At 46.5% G+C, this 27,309-nt stretch overlaps 2 protein-coding genes and 1 long non-coding RNA gene across 6 annotated transcripts in view; 1 reads left to right on the top strand and 2 right to left on the bottom strand.

The window, feature by feature from the left end:
* LOC311442904 overlaps window positions 1-1,430 on the bottom strand; it is a 31,220-nt gene extending 29,790 nt beyond the window's left edge. Inside the window, exon 1 of one of the 2 annotated variants that reach the window (XR_014696941.1) lies at window positions 1,295-1,430. This is a non-coding gene — a long non-coding RNA (uncharacterized lncRNA). Of the gene's footprint in view, window positions 1-331; window positions 502-1,294 lie in introns of those variants that run through there. The other variant, XR_014696942.1, reaches the window with a different exon arrangement.
* On the top strand, window positions 502-14,822 carry ANKDD1A (ankyrin repeat and death domain containing 1A). Of its 3 annotated transcripts, none has more exons than XM_084532616.1 (15): window positions 502-627; window positions 3,578-3,681; window positions 4,341-4,439; window positions 5,007-5,105; window positions 5,596-5,700; window positions 6,379-6,477; window positions 6,923-7,021; window positions 8,008-8,106; window positions 8,633-8,731; window positions 8,967-9,065; window positions 10,033-10,131; window positions 11,250-11,345; window positions 12,728-12,929; window positions 13,344-13,475; window positions 13,883-14,822. In XM_084532616.1, the coding sequence occupies exons 1-15, from the start codon at window positions 594-596 to the stop codon at window positions 13,942-13,944; spliced, it is 1,527 nt and encodes a 508-aa protein (XP_084388742.1). In that variant the 5' UTR covers window positions 502-593; the 3' UTR covers window positions 13,945-14,822. The 3 variants fall into 3 exon arrangements, with proteins under 3 accessions (XP_084388742.1, XP_084388743.1, XP_084388744.1); XM_084532617.1 differs by lacking the exon at window positions 502-627 and adding an exon at window positions 1,338-1,463; XM_084532618.1 differs by lacking the exon at window positions 502-627 and adding an exon at window positions 2,267-2,502.
* Window positions 14,823-15,045: 223 nt separating this feature from the next.
* SPG21 (SPG21 abhydrolase domain containing, maspardin) lies at window positions 15,046-25,563 on the bottom strand. Its single transcript, XM_084532621.1, has 9 exons — window positions 25,439-25,563; window positions 23,386-23,479; window positions 19,220-19,381; window positions 18,292-18,372; window positions 17,553-17,698; window positions 16,897-17,005; window positions 16,308-16,415; window positions 16,011-16,151; window positions 15,046-15,693 (listed from the first exon to the last, which is right to left on the bottom strand). The coding sequence occupies exons 2-9, from the start codon at window positions 23,446-23,448 to the stop codon at window positions 15,571-15,573; spliced, it is 933 nt and encodes a 310-aa protein (XP_084388747.1). The 5' UTR covers window positions 23,449-23,479; window positions 25,439-25,563; the 3' UTR covers window positions 15,046-15,570.
* Window positions 25,564-27,309: the final 1,746 nt, after the last annotated feature.

Here is a 27,309-nt window from a genome sequence, read left to right as displayed (position 1 = left end):
TGGTGAGAGCCCCCAGAAAGTGCCAACCCTAAACCTTACTTTCAGGTAAAATAAAGCAACCCACCCCATGTTTTCCACAGAATAGAAATCCCTGTGCTCCCAAATCAGCTTGGAAACAGAATTTAACCACCCACAGCCCCAAAGTGAAGGTGCTGAAACCACCCTGAGGTAACAGGCGGCACTGGCTGAAGGAGCGATCATGCAGCACCCTGACTGAAGCGTCGGTAGCAGGATTTGCCCCTTGAAGTCATCCCAAAACGTCATATTTTAAATATAAATACATAAATACAATAAATAAAAAGCAAGGATTTAAGAAACGCTGCCTGCTGACCCAAGGCCCCCTTCCTCTCTCCCTGTCACGACGAAACAAATCGGCTGGCTGCTCCGCTATCCAGTGCAACCCCCCCAAGCCGCGGCGCGCGTGGAAAAGCATCTTTATTGCATTTTATTTCTCTTTAAACACCACTTAAAACAGCCGCTCGGCGGCGGCGTGGCAGCAACACTCGGCCCGCCCGTCAGGCGGTGGAGCCCCGGCCCTCAGCCCGCCCGGGAGGCGGTGGTGGTGGCGGCGGAGGGCGGCTCGAGGCCGCGGCATGGGGGATGAGCTGGCCTCGGAGGCCGACACCCGTGAGTGGGGTCCCGGTGGGGAGGAGGTGGCAGACGCCGTGAGGGGGGGGATTGAAGGCGGCGACACCGACCCCGGCCTCCCCGGGCCCGCTGCCGCCCTCCGGGGGGCGGCTGAGGCGGGAGGGGGGCTCCCGGGGGGTCCCTGCGGGTGCCCCTCACGGAGCCGCCGCCCCCATGCCGGCGGTGGTTTTAGGAACAATTTAAACCCAGCTCCAATTCCCCTCTGCTATCGCCCCCCACCTCCTGGGAATAAATGGTGTAAAGATTAATAAAACGTGTGGCTCCCTTCAGAAATAAGCGGGGTGGGTGTGGAGGAATGGAGATGGCTTTAGCCCCCCCAGCGCCCAGATAACACCAGTGCTCCCAGTTCGGCCTCTCGGCCTCCAGTCACCGGTGTTACTGGGGTGTCTTTGTGTCCCGCAGGCTCTGGTGGAGCCCAGCAGGCAGTTTTAGCACGTTTTTGTGCATTCGTTTCTTCCCCTTTGCTGCCTTTTGAAATCTCTTATGTAATGCACTGCCTGCGAGCTGGTGCATTGCACCGAGCAAGGAAGCATTTAAATTGTGCTCGGCGTTGTTTGGGATAAACAAATCCATATTCATTACCACAGGATATGAAATACCCCAAAATCCAAGCTCGAAAGAGTGAGAGGAACTGCTAAATATGTACCAAAACGTTTCTTATCGGTGGGTGTGTGGCACGTTGAGGAGCGCACCTGCATTTACAGGGCTCATTTCCACAGCGTGGGCGCTAAGGAGGAAGCCCAGCCCGTCAAGGTGTTTCCCATATGTCGCTGAAAACAAACAAATTTCAGCTTCTACACCCTGAGCGATGAAAGGTTTGTTATTGCATCGTGGCAGGTGGATGAAAGAATAAGTCAAGTGACGGTTCGGCTTCTCCTGGCAGGGCTGCCGGGGTTTTGTGGGCTCATAAAACACAGGAACGCATTTCTGCCACCTGGAGAGATGTGATATTTGCTTAACTGAGACCTAGAGTTTACTCTACAGAATGGAGATAAGCATATGGAAGTCGTGTGTAGACGCTGGTATTAATAATTTGTGTAAACTCCACATATTTCCAGGTTTTCTCTCAAATTAAGTTTCTCTGCTGCCCTAGTAATCCACAGTAGGGTTGCTTTTTTTCTGTGCCCTCCAGAGAGGTGGGGTAGTGCTATTTAGACAGAAAATCTCTCGTTTATCCCCCGAATGTGATAGGACAGGGACAAAAAAAATGTTTTGATGGCTTTTTATGGCTTGTGGCTAGTGTCCAGTTGATAACGTTTTCTCAGTATTAATGAAGTGTTATGCCTGTAGGTTTGCAGCCCCATAGAATTAGCAGAAGATGTTCACAAGTGGATTATGCATCAGATAACGCTAAGGCAGAGGCTTATCCTTATCTAGATCAGCAGTGAAGCAAGTGGAATTACTTGGATTTACACAGCTGAGAACCTGCCTGGCATCATTTGCCTTTCAGCATCCTCCGACTTCATCCATACAGATGAACTATCTGAGCAAAACCGTCCCCGCCTAGGCCAGCTCTTCGCCTCTGCTGAGTCTTCTGGGGGTTGATTTTTGGTGAGGGCAGGCAGCCTGCTTGCGCCTGCAATCCTCGGGCTGTGGGAACCTGTGGAGAGCAGAGCTGCTTGAGGCTTGTTTTGCCTGAGCATAAGCAGAATGAATTTGCTGATGCTCTGCATTTGCAGTGTGAATTTGGATTTGGTATTCAGTGCAGTACTCGTAGCTGTTCACCTATGAGGACCTTTTCACAGGCAGGGGCACCTTTTGTGTTACAGAGCAAAGGACAGAGGACAGGTGTGCTCACAGACTGACAATCCTGTGCAATCCTGTAAGGAATCGAGAAGTGCTTATAAATACAAGGTTTGAAAGTGAGGATGAGGTGTGTGTGGCAGCTGCAAGAGTGTGATTGAAGAGTCATGTATAGACTTATGTTTGGCTTAAAACATGAACAGATTTGGTTGACGCAAGCATGTATTCTTCACTGGGGGGAAAACAAATGAAGGTTGCTTTGATTCCCCACTACACTCAAACTGCAGCCTGAGATCTGGAGAAGAATAGAAGGGAGCAGAGTGTCTGTGCCAGCTCTCCAGCAGGATGTGACAGGCTGAGGGTCCTACTCAATCCCTTCTCTAAAGAATTCCCCAAAAGCATTAGGGCAGAGACGGAGTCTAACAAAGACTGGCAGCAGCCTTGCCAAAAACCTTGAGAGCCTCCCTGTCAGGCCGCAGCAGGCCCAGAATCGCGTTGCCCTCATTTCTTGGCAGGAAGGTTTGTTCGATCAAGGAGAAGATTGCTGAGGCAAGGCCCAGCATGGAGAGTAAACACCCTTAAATTGTGCCTAGCTGTGCAGGACAAATACTGCCATTTGTGTAAATTATGTGCAAGAACTGCCACAGTCTATTAAGAGATGCAACACTAATCACAGCCAGACTGGAGGTTGTGTGCTGCTCGGCTGATTTGGCTCGCAAGGCAGCAGGACCACATGTAAGGGCATCTTTGTAGAGCAGCAGGGTGTAAATGGAGGGATGGAGGGAAGGGTCTGTGCCTTCTACTGGAGTCCTCACACCAGCTCTGGGCCTTGGCAGATGACAGACCTCAAATCAAAAGGTTTGAGGGCAAAAAGACTTCACATCAAAAGCTTTTGGGGCTAGAACAAATCCATGCGAACAGGGGACACTGAATTAGAAGAGAAACTGGTAGAACAGGAGGAGCACTGATGTGGCACAGGGGTGCTCAGAGAAGGGGAGACAGTGGGAGAAGACGAATCCAGCAGGCATGCTAGCATTAATAGGGCTGAGTTTCTTCCTGGGAGAATATTTCTGCAGTCTGCCTTCCCTGAAGCCACTAGGGCTGGCGAGCTGAAGGGGAGGTTTGTTGGGGCATGCTGCTCCATGCCTGCTCTGTTTTAATGCCAGCTCTTCTGTCTCTGCTGCAGTGCTTCATTCAGAGAAGGAGTTCCACGATGCAGCAAAGCGCAACGACACGGCCAGGATGGAGGAGCTCATCAAGAGAGGGGTCGACATCAGAGCCAAAAACAACGTGAGTCCTCGGTTTTCCCACCTCCATTTTTCAGGAAGCGCTGAGGGTGTGTTTGAGAACTGCAGCTCCGAAACGCTACCCTCCTCATTAGCTGCTCAATCAGCCGAAGCTTTAAAATGCATTTCCCAGTGCCAAATAGGGCCTGTGGCAACTGGGCAGTTTCACAACACTCTGAAACTCAGAGCTTTGGCATCTGGGCCAGACTGGGAAGTTGCAAGCACCGAGGAAGGATAATAATTCATGGTTCCCAGTGGAACCAGTGTGCCAGATACACGTGGCTGCAGCGACTGGCTTTGATTTGGCTGTTTCTGTATGCCGAGGCTGTGGGACTGATTAGCTCCTGGTGCAGCTCTCCCAGTGTTCATCAGTAGGTTCCTGGAAATATGGGTTTGCACCAATCCATCCATCCGTGGGCAATGATACTTCACACTCCTGTGCTGTCGCTGTGGTCCACAACTGTAATTTCTAAGTAGAAGGTGACTAGCAGAGGTCACTGCCTGATAGCAGAGAGAAGAGAGAGGGCTATGGCCAAAGAAAACCCAGTATGGTGCGGGGAATTCTGGCTCCCTGGATGGCAGATTTGGGTTTGCAGGGAGGGTGGTGGATACACGTGCATTGTGCATACATCAGCCTCGCCTCTCTCCTTCCTTCTCTTCCAGACAGACCGAACTGCCCTGCACTGGGCCGCGGGAGCAGGGAACGTGGACGCTGTGCGACTGCTCCTGGACCACGACGTGCCGGTGGATGACGAAGACAGTGTATGAAGGCAGATCTCCCTTGCCTGTTCTGCAAATGTGTTCTGTGTTGGGAGAGTGCTGAGGGCTGGGTGCTGGGTTACAGGTTGCACCTCAGTGGGTGGCACAAGGCACTGTGGTATTGAGAAGCTGTGACCTCCCTGCAAAGAAGGTGCAGTGACTTTTTGGAGCAAGCCTGGTTTTAGGGTGCCTCTGTGCATTGTCTTTTGGCCTTTTCCCTGCATGCACAGTGACCAGGAAGTATTCTGGGAGAATGTGAGGCTTTATGTATAGCACAGGGATGCTTGGCTTCTTCTGGTCATGTTGGTGAGGCGTGTAAGAAGGCCGTGACAGCCTGCAAGATCTCTCTTGCCTGAAACCATTGACTAGGAAGTGGAAGATAAGAGCCAGGTCTCTGCTCTGCTGCTGAGACCATCGGTGGCAGGAATAATAGTAATTGAAGAAACTGGCGGCTAAAAAAAGAGAGAGAAATAAAGATATTTGGGAAGCTTCGTGAGCAGCTTCCCTCCGGGGTGAGGATGGTGGTGGTTTGCAGTTTAGTTACCAGTATTTCTCTTCTCTTCTGCCCAGTTTGGAATGAATGCCCTCCTCCTGTCTGCATGGTTCGGCCACCTCCGTGTCCTGCATATCCTCGTCAATGCTGGGGCAAAGATTGACTGTGTCAATAAGGTGAGAGAATCGCCGTACCTGGGTTCATCATGCAGAGCCAGAGAGAGGTTTACCTATTAGCTAAAGTAATAGTGTGTGACAGCATCTGCTGCAGGGGCTGCCATCTGCACTTCTGCCTCGTAGGGTGACCTTGGGCGAGGTCATCTTCACCTCCAAGCCTAGATTTATTCCTAAAACAGTTGTGATAATTGTAGCTGCAGGGATGTACAGGGCTTCCTCAGCTCACATTTGGGCAGTGCTGCCATGGAAGGTGTTAGAGAACTGGTAAATGGGTTTAGGAAATCAGAAGTCCATGCATTTTAAAATAAACCTTGGTTGAAACAAGCATTAATACTTCAGAGTCATAACATGCTGTCTGCAGCACGAACTAGTTTAGCCCTGGAGGTGCAGGGAGACATCCCATCACTTTGCTAACCAGAATAGGTTGTTAAAAGAGCCTGTCCTGCAGCCTTTGACTTGCTAAACAAACTGGCCTTTATCCCCTCTCCAGCACGGCAGGAGCCTCCTGCACTGTGCGGCTCAGAGGGGACACATCCAGGTGATGGAGTTCATCATGGAGGACCTGGAGGACGTGCATGTGGATAAGACAGACAAGGTGGAAAGGCTCTTCACATGTTTATTTCGCTAGATCTCATCTTGCTTTGCCGAGCTGAGCAGGAATGTTGCCCTTTCTTATAACCAAGGGTAACCCTCTCCCAGCATGTTCCAGCATTGGCTGATCTGTTCCTGAAGACAACGTAGGAACACACAGGAGCTGGCACACACTCATTTTTGCTCCCTGGCCCTCATGGTTCCTAGAATGATCCCCATTCTGATGCCTGGGGGCTAAACGAAGCAACACAAGATCTGCCTTTCCACAGAAGTGGTTTTGACTCGCTTGGTAACTCGAGTCTCAGATATTAATTACCTTTTTTTATCCCTGGTTGCTCTTAGTGAACTTTTAATCATCCTCTATTTATGTGAAATTAACACTGAAAAGATCTCCTTTCCCATGTTTTGTTAGAGTGCTTGGGGTTGTTAGCACCAGTGGGTTAGCACCAGTCTGTTCAGCTTATTTTGTTAGGTTTGTTTAAAGTAACTCAGAATGAAAGTTAACTGCAAAATAAAAGTTAACTGTTTTTGAAGTGTAGCACTTTTCCCCTCTGTGAACACTAACTGTGCTGAGCAACAGGGTTATTGCCCAAGGCATTATTGTATTGCTGGCAGCAGATGATGTGATCTTGTGCTTTCTGAGACTTGCTTGGAATGCGTTTCTTTCTGTTTCTTTTCAAAGATGGACAAGACAGCGTTTCACCTGGCTGCAGAGTATGGGCAGCTGGAAGTGGTGGAGTTCCTGATTCGCCAGGGTTGTTCTCACAATGCTAAAGACGAGGTATGAGCATAAGAACAAGGGAATATAAAGTCCAAGGATCAGAGGATGTGAGAGTCAGGCATGGGATACCAAATGAGGCCAGTGCAGGTTGTCAGTGGTTGTACCTGGTTGTGGTGTGTCAGGGCTTTTCTTCCCCATCCACCTGCAACCCATTTGTGCCTCAGTCCATGCAGGATTTCTCTCCAGGACTTTTCAGACAGATAAATGGCCAGCCAGGTGGGCCATGCTGTGGTTTAAGGTAGCTGGGTTTCTTGCCTCCCTGCTGCTCCTATTACAGGACTGTTTCAGACTATTACTACTGGTTACAACCTCCTCTTCAGTCACCCTGGGTATACTCTGTGCAAAACTGTCTTGTATGAACACTCAGTCCAGTGATATATATCTATGTGTGAAGTTTATATATATATATATATATATATATCTAAGAAGTGGTGTTTGCTTTCAGGAAAAGAATACAGCATTGCATTTAGCTGCTAAAAATGGACATCTCTCAGTGCTGCAGAGGATTGTAGATATCGGGGTGGGCCTTGATGAGAAGAACTTAGTAAGTACATTTAAACAAATTGAAAATCACATCAATACTGCTCTTTCTCTCTCTAGAAATACTCTCCTGCCATAGTTGTCAGGCTAAATGATTACTATTGAGGTTTAGAAGGTAGCTGATTTTATCTAAAATGTATGTTTATAAATGGAGGTTACACTTGCAGAGTATCAGTGAAAAGCAACATCCTTCTTGAACTAATATCCAATTCTAAAGTGTCTCATTTTCTTCTTACTGTACCTGCAGAGCTACCTTATCACTCTATTATCTCAGTTTTTCTCCCTGACCCTTGTACATTCAAGTGCCTAAATGGTTATTGAATGTGTTTTAAACTAAACTTCAGTGTGCTTTATAGTATTGACTTAGCCACTGAACATATGGTCCTTCTGTTTGAGATCTCTCTTTGATAGATCCGCTTCAAAAAAATCTGTGGCTAGAACACAGTTAATGACTTAGGTAGCAAATATTGGCTTAGTAAAGTATTTATTCCACAGCACACTCCCAATTAAGTTTATCAGCAATTTTTTTTTTAGTCTTACTTGGGTACAGTCCTTGCAAAATATATTTGATTGTCACTAAGATCTGGGAGAAAATGGAAACTACCTGCTTTGGTAACTGGTAGTATTTGTTACCCCAGAATAGCTGCCCTGTGTATAAGAGCAGCAATAACACGAGATTAATTCACTTAAGAATTCTGCTGGTTTCTGTTTTCTTGTAAAGAAATGAGCTCCCTCAGAAGGGGGGAGCAGTGGTTGAGAGCTGGGGGTTTCCAGTTCTGCATTTGTCTGTCTCTGAGATACTCTGGGGAAATAGTTTGTCTTCAGTGCCCATGTGAAATCAATTGGATATCTCTGGCCCTCAGTGTTGGTATTTTAACATGTGGATTCAGAAGATGGGGTAGAGACTTGCTGGTTCTCCTTTATCTTGGCCTTGCCTACAGAAGAGCTGCGTGCCTCCTTTTTTGCCTCTCTCACCCTGCCTTGTTCCAGGAAGGACTCACAGCTTTGCACCTGGCTGCTGAGGGTGGGCACTGTGACTGCGTGAAGCTGCTCTTGGAAGTAGGTGCCGATGTCAATGCCCAAACCCAGGTGAGCTCTGTGGAGGTGACTCCTTTCCCAGATGCTTTCTCTAGAGTGGCCACAGCACCTGCGGTGCCTGTGCAGCCGTGTGGGAGCAGCCAGCAGCTTGTGCAGGGTTAGCTTCAAGCTTTTAGTCACTTAAGTCTCCAGCAAGAGCCTTGAGGTCCCAGAGGCTAGTCCCACTCTGTAGATTCCTTTCCACTCCTGATGCCACCATGACAGGGCACTTGGAGAAATGTCTTAGATTTGGGAAAATCTAAATTTCCTAGCTGGAAGAAATAGAGAAAAAAAAAAATAGAGCAGGGAGTGCAGAGGAAAACCCACACAGCTTTGTATGAAGAGGTGGGTGAAGCTGCCCTGGGACCAGGGGGCTATGGAGATGATAAAGTTGCCAGTTTTGGGGCACGGGGCTGATGCAGGAGGGAAGCAGGGATATCTCTGGGGGGATATCTCAGGGATATCTCTGCATAGTGTGTAACAGCTACAGCTTCTGAGAAGAAGCCCTGATATTTGTCTCTTCTGATATGCCTCTCAGAAGAAAATGAACTGCCTTCATTATGCAGCACTGCACGGCTACGTGGAGATCGCCAGGACCCTTTTGGATGCAGGAGCCCACATAGATGCTGTTAACCATGTAAGTCCCACTCCTTGCTCTCATCACTTCCTAATAAGCCAAGCCGGTTTGTGGAGCTTTACAAGAACACAAAACAACTCTGCAAGGACCAGTGCTGCTGTGGGGTCTGTGCTTATGGGGAAATATCCCTAGTTCTCCCCGAGTCCAGGCTTGCAGCTGTCTTACTATGGACATTGTAGGCACAGCACAGTCTTTTTGGTGAGCTCTTCCTAAGCACAGCATCTTCTTTCCACAGCAAAACGCGTCAGCGACCCACATTGCAGTGCTGCAGAACTTCCCAGCAATGGTGAAACTCTTCATCGATGCGGAGTGTGACCTTGACATTCCAGATAATGTAAGCCTGCAGCTCCTGTTTTTTTGTCTGTGAAACGTGAGTCCATTTTGTGGAGGATTTGATCACCTTAGGGACAGGATTAAAGAGGAGTGCTTTAAAACGGGGAGAAGCTGGGAGCACAACTAAGGAAACATGAAGCCTGTGAAATGATTTTGTGTGTTGCAGTGAGGTCATCACTTGATAGCTCTCAGCACATGGGCTGTGCCATGTCCCTGGGACCTGTGTACAGAGACATTGCATAAGCAGACTCTCTCCTCCCTGCTGGAGTCAGATGGGAAAAAATTCAGGCCAAAAGATATTCTGCAAAATGTTTTGGGGACTGAGAACGGGAAGCAAGCCCTGGAGGTAGCTGGTTGTCTTGCCAGATTAAAATTCTGTGAATGAGTGGCTTTGTTAACAAATCTGTAGCTTGTTTGTAATGTTTCGGTTAATTTTCTTCTTTTTTTGTGGTGATGTTCTCTCTTCATGCCACCATAAAATTGCCACATATTGTGTTTGATTTTAATTTTTTCCATTGAATAATCCCAAAGTGCGTACAGATTACAACGCATCCAAATTAAACAGGCCCTGTGTCCCCAGAACAAAGAATTGGCACAGACCCTTTCTTCCCTTGGCCAAGCTATCTGCCTATAGAAAATGTTTAAATAACAAGAAATAATATATTCCTATAAGTGACCCCAGGGATCTTTATGGAATTGAAGAGCTTCCTTCTTCAGACTGAAGCGTTATCAGAAACCACTCAGTGCTGGTGCTAGTCCAGGGACAAACCAGTTCTGCTCAGCCCGAGGAACCCAGTTCCAGTTCAACGTTGGAGTGTGCTTGGCCCTCAGCTGAGAAAGGGAGGGAGGGGAATGAGGGCAGAGCTGACTGTGTTCTTCCAAAGCTTCCTTCTGGTATTGTTCTGCCCTATTTTCCAGCCTCACACTTGTCCCCTCTGAAGTTTAATCCTTTCACCCTCCTTCTGCAGAGGCAGCAGACCTCGCTCCACGTCGCTGCAGAGCACGGCAGGCAGGACATCGCTGAGATGATTCTCATTGCAGGAGTCAATCTGAAGCTGACAGACAAGGTAATTGTCTCTGTGGGTTGAACAGATTCTGCAGGGGTACGGAGGGAAAATAGAGATGGTCTTTACTGTTGTTTTTCCTAATTTTCAAGAAAGGCTACTGATAATATTAAAATCTGGGAATTTCCAGGTCTTGAAACAGCACAGAGTAGGTTATTTTGATGCGTTTTCCAGTAAGGAGGTGACTGGTTGTTAGGAAGGTAGAAAACAGTTCACACAATGAGCAAACTTTTTTCCCAAAGTTGCTCCAGTTCCTGCTACTTCTGCTTTTGCTATTGCATACAATAATAACAAAGATATTATAGAGTAATGATAAATAATATACCTCAGGGATCACAGTGCATGTTTTAATAGGTAAAAAGTATCTGGATAGTATAAATCTGGCACCAGTGTCCAGGATTTCTGTCCCTGAAATAAGAAAAAGGAACTCTAGAGGAATCATGCGTGTTGTGTGCAGCCTGAAAACCCCGTAGATGCCTGGAAAATGTTGAAGTGGGCTTGGGCAGAGATTAACGTAGTGTCTGCCATTTGCACCTGGGTTAAAGCTCGTGCAGACTCAAATATTAATATATATCCATCAGTTCATCCAAAATTGTGTTCACGTAAGGAGTGTAGTTACATTTTCATGGTCCTATCAGCTTCTCCTAGGAGACCATTTCTAATCATGCATATGTGGATCCTATAAAGTTAATGAGGCTGCATAAATCACTTCAGCTTCACGTATCAGCAAACCTGCTGTGCAGAAGGCTATAAAAGGCCTTGGATTGCAGCACTGAGCTGGTCCTTTGAAGATCCCGTGTTCCTGGGTGCCTGAAAGCAACTGCAATCCCCCTGGGGGTTACAGGATGTGTTCCCAGGCACTGCTGCCAATCTGACAGCCCCCCCATGGCAGCAGAGGAGATGCTGCAGAGCCTGGAAAATGACTCTCTGTGTCCTGCACACAGTAGCTTGAAGTTAACTCACATCTGAGACAATGTTTGCAGGTGGAAAATAGAGGTAGAGCTAGGTACAAAGCTCAATGGGCTGTGCTGCCTGCTGTTAGACTGCCAGGCGGGCATGGAGATTGAACCTCCTGAGCGTGCAAGGTCTTTTCCAGCTCATTTTTCCCCTTCTAATTGCAGCAAGGAAAAACATCTTTGGATGTCGCTGCCCGAGGCAATCATATCAACGTGGCAGACATGATTATCAAAGCTGACCGGTTTTACAAATGGGAAAAGGTGAGCAGCGTATACCACCATCTCTTGTGTTTTACAGGGTAGATGTAGCTTATCCTCTCCCCTGAGATTCCACATTACCAACTGCAAAATGACATCCTGACCTCAACTTTCATTTTAGATAAACAAAAGCCCTCACCACGTCAACTGCAGCTACTTAAGACACTCCTTATTTTTTTTTAGAAAAAAAAAGCCTCTGTTGTTAAAAGCCTCAGGCTGTGCTGAAGGGAACAGGGATTTTCAAAGATTCTTTGGCAGTTGTTCCAAAAGCCCTGTAGAAGAGGGTGTGGTATCATTATCTCTTTTTCCCAGAAGGAGAAAATGAAGCTCTGAGCAGGGAAATGCTTGGGCTCAGGTCACCAACTGTGACCTTGGGGGTTTCAGCAGCAGAGAGGAGGCAGCTCACCTCTAATCTCCCATGCGCCGAGTGATCATTTCGTGTTGGAGTCATACAACCAACTTCCTTCTCAAACTTCCCCCCAGCTGGGGCTGTTCCTCCTGTGTTTCCCTGTGTGGCACAGCAGCGTCTCCAGCACATAGGGTGCAGCTGCTCATCTGCCTTAACCCCTGAACTGAAACCCTACCTACCCCAAGCCTGTGTCCAACACGATCTGAGCAGAGGGCACAACACAAGCACAGCCAAACACCTCATTCCTTGTGTTTATAGGACTTTGTGCATCCCCCAATACCAGGAAGGACAACACTCTAGAGGGGAAGGAAAGGAAGGTGGCACAGGCCCAGCCTCAGAAGTAATGCTGTGTATCAGGGCCTTGCACGGGCTTCCCAGACAGCCCTAGGCAGAGTCATTTAGCCTCTTTGCAGTCTGGCATGTGAAGGAGGTGAGCGTGTGAAGTTTAATGAAATGATTCTGCATACAAGTCCCTGATAAAAGGCACTGTAGAAACGCCAATTCTGATTCGAATGGGCTTCCACAGCAAAGCTGCTATTAACAGATTTGTTAACACACATGGTTAGAGTGAAAAAGACAATAGAAGAAATGTTTCGTACCAGAATGAACTCACAGCGACCTGCAGAGCTGAGGATGTGGGAGATAGCAGAATGACAGGTATGGAGGAGGTCTCATTAACACCAGGAGGGCACGTGCAGGTCTCAGTCCAGGAAGCACGATGATGGGCTGATAATCAGTAACACTGACACAACAGAGCATTGCTGTCCCAGCTGCACTGAGATCGGCAGCCAAGGAAACAAGGCAGACCTAGAGCAGATAAACTGCATCTTGTTCTCATGTTAATCTCCTCACTGCCAGCAGGAAAACTCGATTACAGCCTAAAAGCAGCAGGACACTTCAAGTTGAATCTCACACAAAAGACCGTGATAAGAATTCTGCAGCATCTCACACTGAAACTCCTGTTCTGGCTTTGCAGGACAACCTGAACAGTGACTCTGACTCCTGGGTGGCAAAGCACTTGACCTTTAAGCAAGACCACAGGGTGGAAACGCAGCACATTCGCTCAGTAATGTGGAGATTAGCTACTAAATACCTCAAACCTGGTGAATGGAAGAAGCTGGCACATTTCTGGAAGTTCACCGATGCACACATTAGAGCCATTGAGCAACAATGGACAGGTATAAAACATTACCCAGGTATTTTTCATACTTCACGCATAATCCTCTTTAGAACTTCATGGATACCTTAGCAGGTTCAGAGTTTTGGAAGCAGATCACTGCTGGTGATCTGTCGGTCACCCCAGGGAATCCTGTAGTTTGCACAATGCGAGCGAGGAACCATGCTCTGAAGGTGGAAATTCTGTATTGACATAAAAGGTTGTCTGACAAGCCCAAGTTCATCCATTGCCCACTCCATCAAGTTTAATATTAATCTACCAATCAGACCACAACCAGGAATTAAGCCAGAATGTACTTCAGAGCTTCATGGTAAAATCCAAAGCATAGGGGTACCCAAACTCAGCAACTCAGAAATCATCTCTAGAGCTACAGGCTGTGAAGTGCAGGATTTGATTTGTGGCTTCATCTTGCCAGGTACTAAAAGCTACAGAGAGCACGGCCACAGGATGTTGCTTATCTGGCTTCATGGTGTGATCACAGCAGGAGAAAATCCAATCAAGGGATTGTATGAAGGTCTTGTGGGCATTGGAAGAAGGGATTTGGCTGGTAATGCTTTTGGCTTCCTTTGAATAGCACACACTAAGCACTAGCTGAATTCTGTTGTTTTACAACATACAGAAAAAAAACTTGAAAGAAACCAATTCACATGAGCTCAAAGGTACTCCGCCCTGTCCCACCCCCTTACTACCACTCTATACATCATTTCTCTTCCCTTTTTTGGGTAAATTAACACATCCTTCCACAGCTTTAAGCCTTCTCTGCAGCAGGATACTTAACAGAGGACAAAAACCAGTAAAAACAGATCAAAGAGTTATCCTTTAGTAAACCTACAGCACCACTGAATGGTGTTGTAAGATATAACAAGATTTTATATATATATATATATATATGAAACAAGATGTGTAAGATATATCCACCCCTTAGAACTGAGAACGTTCTCTCCTCTTTTACAGAAAGCATTCGGAAAAAAGCAAATGCAGACTCTGCTTCTCCACGGAAGTGCACAGCCATGTAAAACTGAAGGGTAGTAGTGGTTCCTTCACTGATGTGTCATCAGTTGTCTTAAGAGCAAGAGAAACACTTGCTCTGTCACTTACCAGAAGGCAGCTGTAACTTAAGGGCTTCTCATCATAAAAAGCTGGTGTCATTGCTGCTTCCTTCTTGGTCTGAAACTACAAGGATATCAGCAAACAGTAGCAGTCTAAAATGCCTCTTTAAAGAGAAGCGAGATTTTATTGGCTCTTCTCTATGTTCTCAATACTGTAATAAGAGCTAAGTCTCACTTGCCATAATGTGACCGAGTACCAGGATATACTACAAGATTTTATTGTAACTTGTTTGCAGTGTATTTTTGTATATGAATTTTTAACTGTCAATTTTATAAGCTTTTGTTTACAGGAATGTTCTTTACATACCTTTTTTGCCTCTTTTTTTTTTTTTGTATACCACGCGTATCTTAGGAGGAAAGTTAAAAACAAATCTAACTTGGAAGTTTGTTCAGCCAAGTCAAGGCAACTACTTGATCCCTAAGGACTGTGATCTTTAAAGAGAAAATGTATATCACTGTAATATTTATAAATCAAGTGAGTAATTTCTTTAATCCCTAGGTTGCCTCTTGAAAATCTCCTTTACCTTAGAACATAGATAGCTCCACTCATCTAAGAGCAAGAGTGAACTTAAGACTACCTGAAGGCTGATATTCTTGTCCACAGCACTGCTGTGTGGATTTTACTGTTTCAACTCGCAGAGGTTATCATTGGTTATTTTACACAGCCTATGATAAGGACATACAATTTTCATAAACACCAATTTGTCTTTTAAGTTTTTGTAGTTTTAGTGTTTCAAGGGAAAAATAATATCTGTATTTCAATAAATCAAAATTCTAAGGTTAAATTTGCACATTGTGTCTTAGTCTTTATTAAAAATATTGACTAATTCTTACTCAAAGCTAACCCAGTGCAACCTTACAACTAAAACTGTTTGATACAAGAGGCAAATTCAAACAGAAGGTACCTTTTAAAGCGTTGGTTTGTTTTTTAAAGTATCTGTGGAGGCAAACCAGGATTGTAGTAAGCTACACTACTGTTCTCTTGTAGTCAAAAGAAGAGGCACTTGCTGAACTTGAAGTTTTATTGAAAACCATTTTTAAACAGCTAGCAAGAAAGTTAAAAATTTATTTCAAATAGAAATAAACTAACTTGCAACACAACATATAAAGCAAATAAGTGATGGCAACATTGGCACTTTAACATCTTTTAAACCAAATACTCAACAAAAATATACGTCAGCTTATAAGTACACAACCTGCATGTGGCAATATATACAACTGAGTGAAAATATAAAAAGAAATACTGTTCCATTCAAGAACATGATAGTGAAGACTTTGGTAGCAAAAATGTCTTTGTTTTTAAAACTGCAGCCTTCAGAGATACTTCCTTGAATTCGAAGACTTAAAATTAAGCAGATGTTCCATTACATTGTTGAAGGTTTATTGTCCACGGGTAGCTCACTGACTATTGATCCTGTTGGAATCGCACAGTGATAATCGGCCAACACAAGAAAAAAGGCAGAGTGGGAACAGATGATTGTACACAGGAAGACCACCAAACCTGATTCCTCATTTTCACTGGCAGTCAGAAACCTACTCTTCTTCTTGCTCGCTGCTGTTATGAAGACTGATTTTTTGGACTTCCAGTTCTTCTGCGCTGACCATTGAGGGGTCGATGGCTGCATACCGGGTACCACGGAACTGCAGTAAGTGGATCTGTAAGACACAGAAATTAACACTGAGAAGGGTGTAGAAGCATAACTGGTAAGAAAAACATTACTTCTGAGTAACTTTGCTATGAGAATGTATTCAGGGACTGGAGTATAAGAGTTCAGACAAAGGATAGAGGAAATAAGCAGCAGCCAAGCCCCCAAAGCCAACCCTTGATTGATGTGGCTGCTCAGCATCAGCGATCTGGGAGACAGAGTGAACAGAGCTCAGGCAGGTTAAGAAATAAAAGCAAGCACAGAAAGTTTCCTACTGCTGTTCCAGCTATACATGCTGGTAAATTGGGTTTGAATGCAGGCACTTACTTGAATATATAGGTTGACCTCAGCACTCCTGCAGAGATACGGGAAATTGCCTCCTGTTTTGAGATGAGCTCTTCTGGCATTTGGATAAAGCTTATACATTTCTTCTTTTGCTTCAGTCGAAAGTGCGCTCTGGTCAAATACCTACAGAACAAGTCACAACAGTTAATTCTGAATCTAAGTTTATTTAATTAAGTAAATGCTGCAAATATTTATTAAGTTCCTAACACAATAACCACGCCCCACCTTCCAAGAAGAGGAAACAGTGTTAAAGAAAAGATTAAACTGAGATAAACTTACATCCATAATAGTTACAGGGACATCACGAATTTTATGAGGTTCTACGTAGGAATTCTGGCAGTTGAGGGTAAGTCTTGAAGCGAGCTCACTCTGGCCCAGACTCTCCAGCTTTCAGTAGAGATAAATATTGGTTAACAACATAATTCAGTGCAGGAAGTTAATGCAACAGTAATAACAGAGCCAAAGAGAAGTCAGCTCCTTAGTTCTAAGGGAAACACAGCTGCTCTTCAGGTGAAAGTTATAGTTACAATTTAATATCTTCCTTCATGAGACAAATGCTTAAAACATGTTTAGTTAGTTGCTCCTGCCTCCACAGCATAGCCTACAGATACATCCCAGCACATTTTCCCTTTTCCATCTTTCTTAAACTCCTCTGTTCCAATCTATACAAACAGGACAGTAAGGAAGACAGTCACACTGCCAGTTAAATTGCAAGGCTGTGACAGCCAACGCCTGCTAGGGATCCATCCCTTACTGTTCACTTCTGGATAAGTGAAGGAAGCAGCAGAAATCTGTACAACCTCCACTGTGTGCTAAGCGAATCTTTCAGAGATCGACATCACAGCCATTGAAGTACACAGACACCTACCCTGTCCACCATGAAATCAATGCCATCAGCCATTTCAGGATCTACGGGACCAGAGGCAAAATTCCCAAGGACAATTTTTTTCAGCATAAAAGCAGGCATCAGCCAAAAGCTAAAACAGAAAAGAGATGCAATCTTCAAGCACCCAAGACTCCAGAATTAAGATGCTTTGTTGTAAGCGCTTCCTCTTCTTGCACAGACTTTGTGCTTGAATTTCAAATGAAATTGTAAAGAAGCTTTGAGAGCACAGAGATGGAAAACCTTACAGCTAGGTGCTTGAAATGCTCTGGAAAGCTGATCATCTTGTGTGTATTTTAAACATAGTGAATAACACTTTCTTCACTCTGAAGGGTTTTGCTAGAAATCAGGTAGATTTATTTTATTTTATTTTTTTTTTTTTTAAAGTCTGACCACATGTTCTCAGATGATCACAGGAAAGATAAATACAAGACTAGTCTGCCAAATTCCACACTCCCAATTGTGAAGATTTCTACTTCCTTCGTGATGTGACTTTAAAAGTCACACTATTCCACCCCTCACTTCTCTTGCCACAAGTCACACAGGCTGGAAACAGGTCAGAAACGTGTCCAACCAGATCAGCGTCACATTTCATCACAAAAAACATTAATGCCACCCATCTCATTGCCTGTCTTCCTTACCTGTTTGCTGTCCACGTCTGGTTGAAGATGGAAGTGTCACTAAAGGAATTACATAGGATCAGAGAGTGAACTCTGGGGGATTTGTGTGTGTACTCAGCAAATTTTTGAGCCAAAAAGCCTCCCAGAGAAGCTCCAAAAAGGTGAACCTAATTCAATTAGAAAAAAAGAACACAAACAAAAACAGATGTTACATTTGTGAAAAATGACCCTTAAGTGTGTTATTTTGTTATGAAAAATAAGTCATTCAAGTTTTATTTTTCCTCACAACTAATTTTTTTAAAGGAAAAAAAAAATTCTATACAGGTTCTGTAATTTATAGGATATGATAAACACTGAAAAAAGGAAGTGTTTCCAGATCACAGCTCGAATTTCTGTGTGCTTATCACGCTTAAGTAAAAAGCGAACATTTCACTTCGTCTTCAGTAGCTCTTCCAATCCAAGGTGTTTTATTGGGGTATGCTGTACAACATGAGTTATGAAAGATAACTTAAACAGGGTCTCATGAAAAACTGAAGTTAACCAGTACAATTTAATAGGCCTACAACAGAAATGAATTTAGACAGAATTTTCAAGGGTGTTGACCTTCAAAAATAAACTAGTTTCAAAAGTAAACTCGCCCCACAGCCTGTTTATAGGCTGGTTTTGCATCATATGCTATCTGTTTGCTCTTAAATGAGACTTTTGAATGTTAGGTTTTTATGGCAACTACACATCTATTTCTCCATCTCCAGGCACTCACTTTATCCAGCTGAAGGTGGTCTAACAGTTTTCTGAATCCATCACAGAACTCAAGGTGATCCCAGTACACTGGATACTGCAACTGAAACACCACAAAGTTAGACCAAGCCCCTCTCTGGTCAGTATCCATCAGCTGTCTGCTTGAAACTTGCAGCAATTCTCACATTAAAGGTTTGAAGACAGCGATCTGTCTCGTGCCATGAGGTTCAAGCTCCTCAGCAAGGTCCCTAAGGAAGAACTACCCCCCACTTGGACAAAAATACACAATAGAAAGTTTGGCAGAACAAGTTCAGAGAGGAAAGTGCAGCTTCGCTTCGTTCTGTAATCAAGGGGAAAAGGGAAAAGATACCAGAATGATTTTTCAGTGATTTTGTGGCATGGAAAGTTGGCAGATACAGACATTGCTAATTGCTGCAGGAGATACAGCAGCACTCAGAATATCACTTAGCAGAAAAATTATTGTACAAACCCATTGTTTCAGTTCAGCTTTGGAGCTGAAGAGAAGCCACAAAAGAGCAGGCTGTTGGGATTTTAAGGAGTGATTTCACATTTGCAGTTATTCAGGCCGAGAAGCGGGTTATTAATCATCCCTAAGGCAAACACAGAAGCCCTGAACTAAGTCACACACTTGTCTCATGGCTAACAAAGATCCAGCTGGAGGCAAAGACGACTCTTGTCCATAGCACACAAGGTAAAGATCAGACTGAGAATGTAGTAATGTGTATGCACAAGGCTTTGGATAAATGGCTGTGTGAACATACAGCAGATTTTAGCCTTGAACTGCACGCTACATATTCTGGACTACAAGCTAGCATCACATTTTGGGGGGATTCTCCTGTCAAAACTAAATTAATATTCATTATCCAACCTCCAATTATATCAACACATAAAACTATGCTGACTTTTGACAAAGGACTGCGAATACTCACAGCGATAACTCTGTAACCCCAGCCAGTCAGTGCCAAAATCTGCTGGAAAAACACGTCTGCAGTTCCGCTCACAGGAGGAAGAAAGATGAGAGGGCACCGAATGCTCCTGGGTCCCGCATCGTACAGCGACCAGACTTTGCTGTCATCGTCGTCGACTATTATCTGGAGGAAGAGAGGAAAAACACAAGGCTGAGTTTCTTCAACCAACTTCCAGAACTGCTTCTACAAAAATCTGTCACCCAGTGAATATTGTAATACTCAAGACTCTTTGGAACAAGACTCTTTTATTCCTCATCAAAATAGCTTTATTCTCTAAGGCTGCTTACAAACAACACTTACAATGTTTGCGTGGATGCAGCTGGAAGCGGGACTGTGACCAAGCACTGTCAGACCAAACATTTCGTGTGCTTGGACCTAAGCAGGGCAGCTAACACCACCCTGTGCCGGGCCGTGGCATCTCCTGGGATGCACCCTTCTGCAGGCAGCTGGAATATAACACACGTGCTGGCAGGAGTGAGCTGCGTTGGGCTGACAGTGATTGACTGCAGGTCAGGATTTCGACTGGAAAAAATAAATAAATCTCTTCCTTTCTGAGGCAGAGCGGTTTTCTGCACTTTGAAATGGTTTGGAAAGGTACAGCCTGGTCTGGAAACACACACGGATAAGCCATGGGAACAGCGAGGCTGTGCCCCAAAGGATCGAGTTCATACATCACAGGCAGAAAAATGTGCTTGGCAGGGGAGAGACCGTGCCACAGCCCAGCACAGAAAGCCAGGAGGTCGGTTCTCAGGACCGAGCACAACAGCCACAGGCTGGGAGCGCTGCTGCAGGGGCAGCTTTTTGACCACTGACACCTGCAGACACTGGGCAAAAGAATTACAGGTCTGGATACGTGCAATTTACTGAATTAAGCAGCTAGCCCTGCAGATTACTGCTCTGGAACAGTTACATCCCACTGCCAGGAACGGCCACACAACTCCAAAGCAGCACGGCAGAGCTGACCTGGAAAGAAACGGGAGCACCTCGGGGTGTCCGGAGCCCCCGGGACACGCAGCTGGCTGCAGCAGATTATCCACACGCCAGGAGCAACAAGTCCTAGCACAATTATCATCTACAGGAGTACAGGAACTGGGCCAAGGTCTCCTTTTCTAGCAGTGCTGGGGCCTGCCTCATTTCTACCCAGCCTGTTTACCAACGAGCTGTTCTGTATATTTACTGTGCTGGTTCTCATTCAACCTTCCTCAGCCCTGCGAAAGCACAAAAGCACCAGATCGACGAGCTCAAACCTCTGGGGGAAGCAGGAGTTCATCTCCTCTGCGTCACCAGTTTGCAACTTTCTGAGCAGCGACGTAGGAGCCCAGTTTGCTTTCCCACCGCAGCGGTTAAGCTGCTCAGGGAGTCGGAGACCAGCCTCACAAATCACATTTGCTTGATTAACAAAGCTGCTTGCAATAAAGCCGGTATTTCAGGCTCTGGGAACATGCAAGAAATCACATGATGCTGTTGTTTTGTGGCTTTCACACACAAAAAAATAAAGACTGCATACCAGGGCTTCCCTCAGCACTGAAATAGTTTTAAAAACTCGCACAAAAGCCTTCCCAAAGCCTCCCCAAACCAACCCTTTGCACAGAACTCGCAGTCTCAGCTGTTATTCTCCAGCAACTCTGCCAACATGCAAGGCTGCTGTTTATTTCCAAAGGTGAAGCAACACCTCGCTTTGCACAGCCCTTGAAATCACTGAGCTGGTTCACGTCATGGGAACTGAGGCTGGGAGGCAACGTTTCTTTCCTCGAGCCCAGACAATGAACCAGGAGGTTTAAAAACTGTTCTATTTGATTTCCAGCCACGCACCGGGTAGTTTAACTGCAGCACAAAGACAACGCTCAGTGCTACACACACAGACAGCAGCACGGGTAAATGCTGAGCTGGCAGGGCCCAGTTTTTTGGTTTAATTTCCTTGTTTGGGTCTGTAGATTGAGATCAACTACAGCTTACAAACAGGGTAAAATTTGCATTTATCTTAAACGAGGGGAAGAACTTCCCTTTGAGGTTAGCAGGACCAGGGTGTCCTCTGCTGAGGACTTTTAGGTAGGACTTAGATAAGACAGCGAGTGGTGGATTTTGGGGATACTCCTATATGTGGTAGAGCACCCAGCCTGATTCAACCTGAATTTGTGCTCCCCTCCTTCATTTCAGGCTCAGCACATCAGCCTCAAGCACTTACACAGCTGCAGCTCCTGGTGGCAGCTCTGGGCCTCCATGGAGAAACCCCCATTCCCACCCCGTTGTGGGGAAATCTCAGCCTCCCCATCATCTCTCACCCGAGGCTGCCGACCGCCCTGTAAAAGTCCCCTTCGCCACCCTGTGATAAAGAACCACTTCTGCATTTGAAAAAACACCATTCACGTGAAATGTGAAGTAAGACTCCAATTTTCCTCCGAAAAGGACTACTGAATGACCCTGAGCTGAAGTGTCATACAACTGAGGACTCGCCCTGTTGCACTTGTTTGCCTTTGGTGGCCACAAACCCAACAGGGGGCTCAGGGGCAGAGCTGAAGACTTGGCTTAGGAACATTGTTTTCTGTGCTGTGCTTCCCAAATCTGATGAGAGCAGGAAGGGCAGTGGGGCTGTGCATTTTCTGCTGCTTTCAGGAGGGACATCCTAACCTGTTTTCAACCAAACAGCTCTGGCTCTGCTTCCTTCAACGATGGCTGGTCATTCTCTGCAGTGCAACTGCTCTGCCTAAGCCTTTGGAAGGATAACGCAGGCAAATGTACTTTCCCCCTCCACCCTGAAACCAGAACTAGTTTACTTCTACCTTCTCCAAACCCCACGTTCATCACTGTGGCTTCACTTTACTTTTGAGTAGGCTGAATCACCCAGAGGGAAAGGAATCCCCTAGTATGAATGTCAGACAAGCCCTGCCAACAGCAGCTTTGGCTTACACACGCTCTCATTTTTGAGATCCTGAGCAGTCAGCAGCAGCTGAAGGCAGCAGCAGCAGCTTGTACCCTTTGCAACCACATCCTCCGGTTCCTCTCGTTCACAGCGTGGCTGCAGAGCACCTGCACATCCCTGAGCTGAAGCACTGCCTCCAGGCTTTGCTGCCACAGCAAGACACGGCCTGGGGGAAACAGCGTGGAACAAACAGGCCCGGCAGATCCAGCACTGGCCAGGAATGGAAAGAAAATGGATAACCAGAGCCTAGGGAGAGCAGGCAGATCTTTCTTACTTCCAGGAAGCACCTACGTGGCAAAAATGAATGAAAAACCCTGACCAAAAATCCTGCAATCCTTCCATAGAGGTAATTTCTTACAGAAAACCATGTGTTATCCAGCAGAAATAATGCCAGGCACATTTAAGTGTTGTTCCTTAGGTCTGGGGACACGATCCCTTCAGGGTGGCCCAACCACAACCTGTTGAAAGAGGCTGTGCTGCTCCCACCCCTGCTGCCAGCACCTTCCTGCAGCCCAAACCATCCAGATGAGGGAAGTGAAGCAGCTGGCAGTCAGCTGAGCCCGGGCTGCTGCTGCCAGTTACTGTATAACCACAGCCTCGGCGAGCCTTATCTACAAAGGGATGGCGGAGAGCAGGCCAGGAGCCACACAGCAGCGCAGGGCCCCGTGCCCTTTGCACACAGAGAGAAGCTCAAGAAGAGAGAAGCTGCACGCCCCAAAAGCTCTCCTGTGAGAGGAAGTGGAGAAATCTGAGCGAGAGGGGAAAGCGGTCGGATGGCGCGATTAAGCAGAAGTCATCCGAAGGACAAGAAGCAGCAGCTTTGCCTTTTTCTACTGCAGCTGAGACATCCTTCCCTTCTCTGCCTGCTAAGAAGCTGCCTTCAGGAGCTCTGCTGCAGCCTGAAGCCAGGTGTGGGATCCACAGAGGTGGCTCTGGCAGCAGGGCAGCGTTGAGCCAGGTTGGTTGTGCTGCCTTGGTGCATCACAGCTCACACAGCAGCTCTGGGAACACGATCCCCAGCATGGCTGGCACCAAAACACCAGCCACTGCTGCCACAGCTCATGAAGCACGTGAAAACTAACAGCTAGGGGAGCTGGGTCAGTAGCACAGCACAAATGTCCTGCGTTAAGTGGAGTCTGACTGCCCAGTCCTCCCCCCCGGAGCAAGAGGAGGGAGCCGCACACGAGCTGCTTAGAGCTGAACGTACCTTTTTGAGAGGAACCGTGCTTCTGAACCAGTTATAGTCAGGAGAGACTTTAATCTCTCCCATGATGGTTAGAAAAAACTCAGCGTAGGGCAGCCTGAAAGAAAGAAAAATAACATTTAAAATGGAGAACAGGGCTTTACCTTCAGCACCATGCAAGGCTGTGGCACGCACACACAAAACATTTGCAGGGTGAGCCTGCTCTCATGAGTCCTTACACTCCCCTGGCTTGCAGCAACTTCACTTATCCTCAGTTTTCATCACAAGCCACGTAACTGTGCTCCCAGGAGGCTGCCCCGTACTGCTCTAATTAGGAAATGACGACGCTTTTGTAACAGAGCTCTCCCGGGCAGCGCTTGTAGAGAAAGGCAGTTCTGCTGCAGGCTGCGAGCGGCTCGAAAAGCTAGAGCCTATCTGTGCTTTGAGCTTAACTTAATAAAGCATCCAAATTTACGTCTGATGGAATTCAGTCAGCAGTTTAGACTTGAATTATTTTGTGGAGCTACTGCCTGAGTGTTGAGGCTGTGCTCTCAGCCTGAGGAGAAGTGACCCCACGGAGCCCCGAGGCGCGTTGGGAACAGCAGCTCACTGAGGCTTTACACAAGTCCCGAGGTTTTAAACCTACCCAAGCAGAAGCCGGCTCTGGTCAGGGGTTAGGAACAACAATATCCTTGGGGCACACCAATTAATACAAGACTAACTGATCTCAGAATCAGCTCCACACAGAAATCCATTCATTTACTCTGAAATACTTAGTCGAGCCAGAACACACAACAGCAAGTAGTGACATTTTCTCATTAATACTCCATTAAATTGTAGCAAACAACTTTAATGACTTCTAGATTCAACTTTTTAAAGCAGCACGAGACCATTAGCTTCCATTTACACAACAGATGGTATCAAACAGCTCCCAAGCTTGCTGGCCTCACAGCCCTGCCCTGAAAGCCACTTGCCCCAGGAGGTTTTTGTCCTGAGCTCGTACCTGCTGAGCACAACAAACCAAAGCAGCTTTCGATCTCCTTTCTTTAGGGTTGCCAAACATAAATCGATAGGTTTTGTTTCTTAGGTCTTGACAAAAAAAGGAACTCAATGTTCTGAGAGTCACTCAAATGTATCTCGTTTTGCAGAAGAGCTGCCAGCATGGAGGGTTAGCTAACTTTGGGGTTACAGCTGCACTAACATAGATTTAATTAACTTTTGGGGCTGCATTAACAGTTATTCTCAACTTCTTCATCTTTCAGCCTTCATTTGCAGTTTCCCAAGCAGAGAAAACCTGAGCTTTAAAAGAAAAAGCACCTCCTAAGATGCACGACGGTGTGCACATCCCACATATGGCTGGATTATGCACCTTGTGCCTAACTAGGGTGTTGGAGGCTGGAAATTCAGCTGCACAGCCCTCGTTTCACTTTTATGTGGCCTCATTTCAGTGCTGCCATCAACTACTCTGCTACTTGTCACAGCCTGGCAGCACTTAAAACTACAGCGGAGGCAAAAAAACACCTTTTGTCCCACAAACACACAACAGATCGCAGTGAGCATCCAATTGCAGCTCCTTTCTCACACAGGTGCATCAGCAGCTGCTGAGCTCTACCCCTAGGAGGGGAGAGCAAAGGGTTTTATTTGGCTCCAGGAGCTCCTGGAGGATTTGCTGCAGGCAGCGACCTGCGACCCAAATATTTTATTTCCCCAACACAGAATGGCAGCAGCGGGTTTGTGCACGGCCCGGGGGCTCCTCCAGCTAGAGAGAAACTGAATCACGGGCAAGAGAGGGGAAACACAGCAGAAAAAGGCATTACAACCCAAAACAGAACTTAAAAAAAAGCCCAAACTCACCCCAAAACGTAACCCACCCCCTCACCGACCAGCCACCTGCAACCCCGGCCGAACCAAACGCCCCGGCGGGCCCCAACCCCACAGGGGCTCCGTGAGGCGAGGCCGCCCCCGGGCCTACCCCGACCCCCGCCGCCCTCCCAGGGAGCCCCCAGCCCCGCTCCCCCTTACCGGCCCCAGGGAAAAAAGGACCCCCGAGTCCCCCAGCCCTTAACAGGGCCCTCACCGGCCCGGTGGGGGTGGCGGGAGCGGAGCCTTCCTCCCCCCCTTCCTCCTCCTCCTCCTCCGCCGCCGCCGTCGCCGAGCAGCGGCCCCGCCGCCACTTCCGGGTTCCGCTTCCGCGCCGGTCACGTGACGACATCGCCGCCGAGGCGGAAGAAGTGGAGCCGTTGCTAGGGGGGTCACGTGGGGCTATGGCGGGTCGCCGATTGGCTGGCGGGCGGTGAGGGGGGAGCCGCCATTATGGGCGCTCTGAGGGGGTTCAGGGTTTCCCGCGGGGGTTGCGGGGTGTTTATGAAGCACAACGGTCACACGTTTGGTCAATAAAATAATAAAAAAAGGCGTGACAGCCCCTGGTTAAGCTTCCCTATTGTCTGTGCATCTCACGCTGTGACCTGTCCCTGCCACCCAGCGGCAGTCGCGGCTGCTCTGCGGGCAAAGGGCTGTGTTTGTAAGAGGAGCTCTTATTAAACGCAAAAATCCAGCTCCCTTCGCCCGAGCTTGTTGTGGTGCCGGTTCTTCTGATACAAAATCTGGGGCTTTTCGTCCGTCAAAATCGGTTTGAAAAAAGCTAAATTCCGGGTTGCCCTAAAAAGAAGGGAAGTGGTCCTCAAGTAGTTTTGACAGGATAAACTTCGTTAAAAAAATGTAGTAGGGTGCCCATAAAAGTAATATGGTAAATTGAGTTTAAATAATTTGTAATTTTTAGATTATAAATATTATAAGTTTAAATAACAGGCTGTTAGAAAGTGCAATAGCACTGCCCATTTTCCATATATAAAGAAATTTGAGCTGCTAAAGCTAGGAGCTGAGGAAATTGTTCATTCAAATCATCCTTCCTAAGCAGCATTTTACTGATCTATTTTCAGGGCTTTCAGGTGTTTTCAAGTTCAGAGGGGCTGGCTGAGATCGCCATCCTGTTGCTGTTAGTGGTCCGAATGCTCTGTAACAAACCTTTATTCACAGCAGCACGCTGGATCTGATACCTGCTGGAGGCAATGCTCCTCTCCTCTATGCTGCCGTGGTTTGTGATTGCAAGACAAACAGCTTTTATCAGTGCTTTTCAGTGTGTCCTTGAGCCTAACCTGCTATTCCTGCCTAGCTCCCTGAAAAAGCTTTGCAAACGAAACACAGCGCTGGATTTAATACAGATTAAAATCAGAACGGCAGCTGCCTGGCGGTAGGTGGTAGTGTTAAACCTGTATTTTACAGGGATTAAAAACTGTCTAGACTTCAGCAGAAGTTAAAAATGGCATTCAGCGATCATCCTGTATAGAGTCGTGTGTTGTTGTGTGGATTATCTGCTGTTAGAGTGGCCTTTGGCATTTGCTTCAGGGCAACTCAAGTTAATTGCTGTCAGGTAATGTATTTCTGTCTCCGAGTCATTACTAAAATTAACTGTTGGGATCAATTAATTCCATTTAATCAGTACACAGCAGATAGGAGTTGAAGGTGAGCTGGAAGACCTACACAAGCCCATCAGTCGCAGGTGTATTCTGCGTGAACTGTGCCTAACGGATATGCTTGAGATTTACACTTCTGAGATCTACAGGAAGCATTTTTGTTGTATTGCATTTAAGATTTGGAACCAAATAAATAAATAAAAGATTAATATTACAAAAAATTATCTTTCATTGCATGGAAAAAAAAAAAAGATGTCTAGTCCCAGCTGGGTTTTGACCAGGTGTTGGTGAAAATCCCACATAGACTGTGTGGATTTCTGAGTATCATAGAGTAAAAAGGAAAACTTGTCAGGGGAGAGACGAGTTGGATTATTTCTCTAAAATTAGCAGTTGGGAACTGCCTGAAACTGCTGTGTGGAGGGGAGGCGCCCGGACTACATTTCCCATGATGCACTGCGTCCAGGGGGTAGCCGGG

The sequence above is a fragment of the Aythya ferina genome, assembly GCF_964211825.1.
Source record: "Aythya ferina genome assembly, chromosome: 11".
NCBI classification, from domain to species: domain Eukaryota; kingdom Metazoa; phylum Chordata; class Aves; order Anseriformes; family Anatidae; genus Aythya; species Aythya ferina.
The sequence above is the reverse complement of the archived record's forward strand: the minus strand, read 5'-3'. Positions and strand labels throughout refer to the sequence as shown.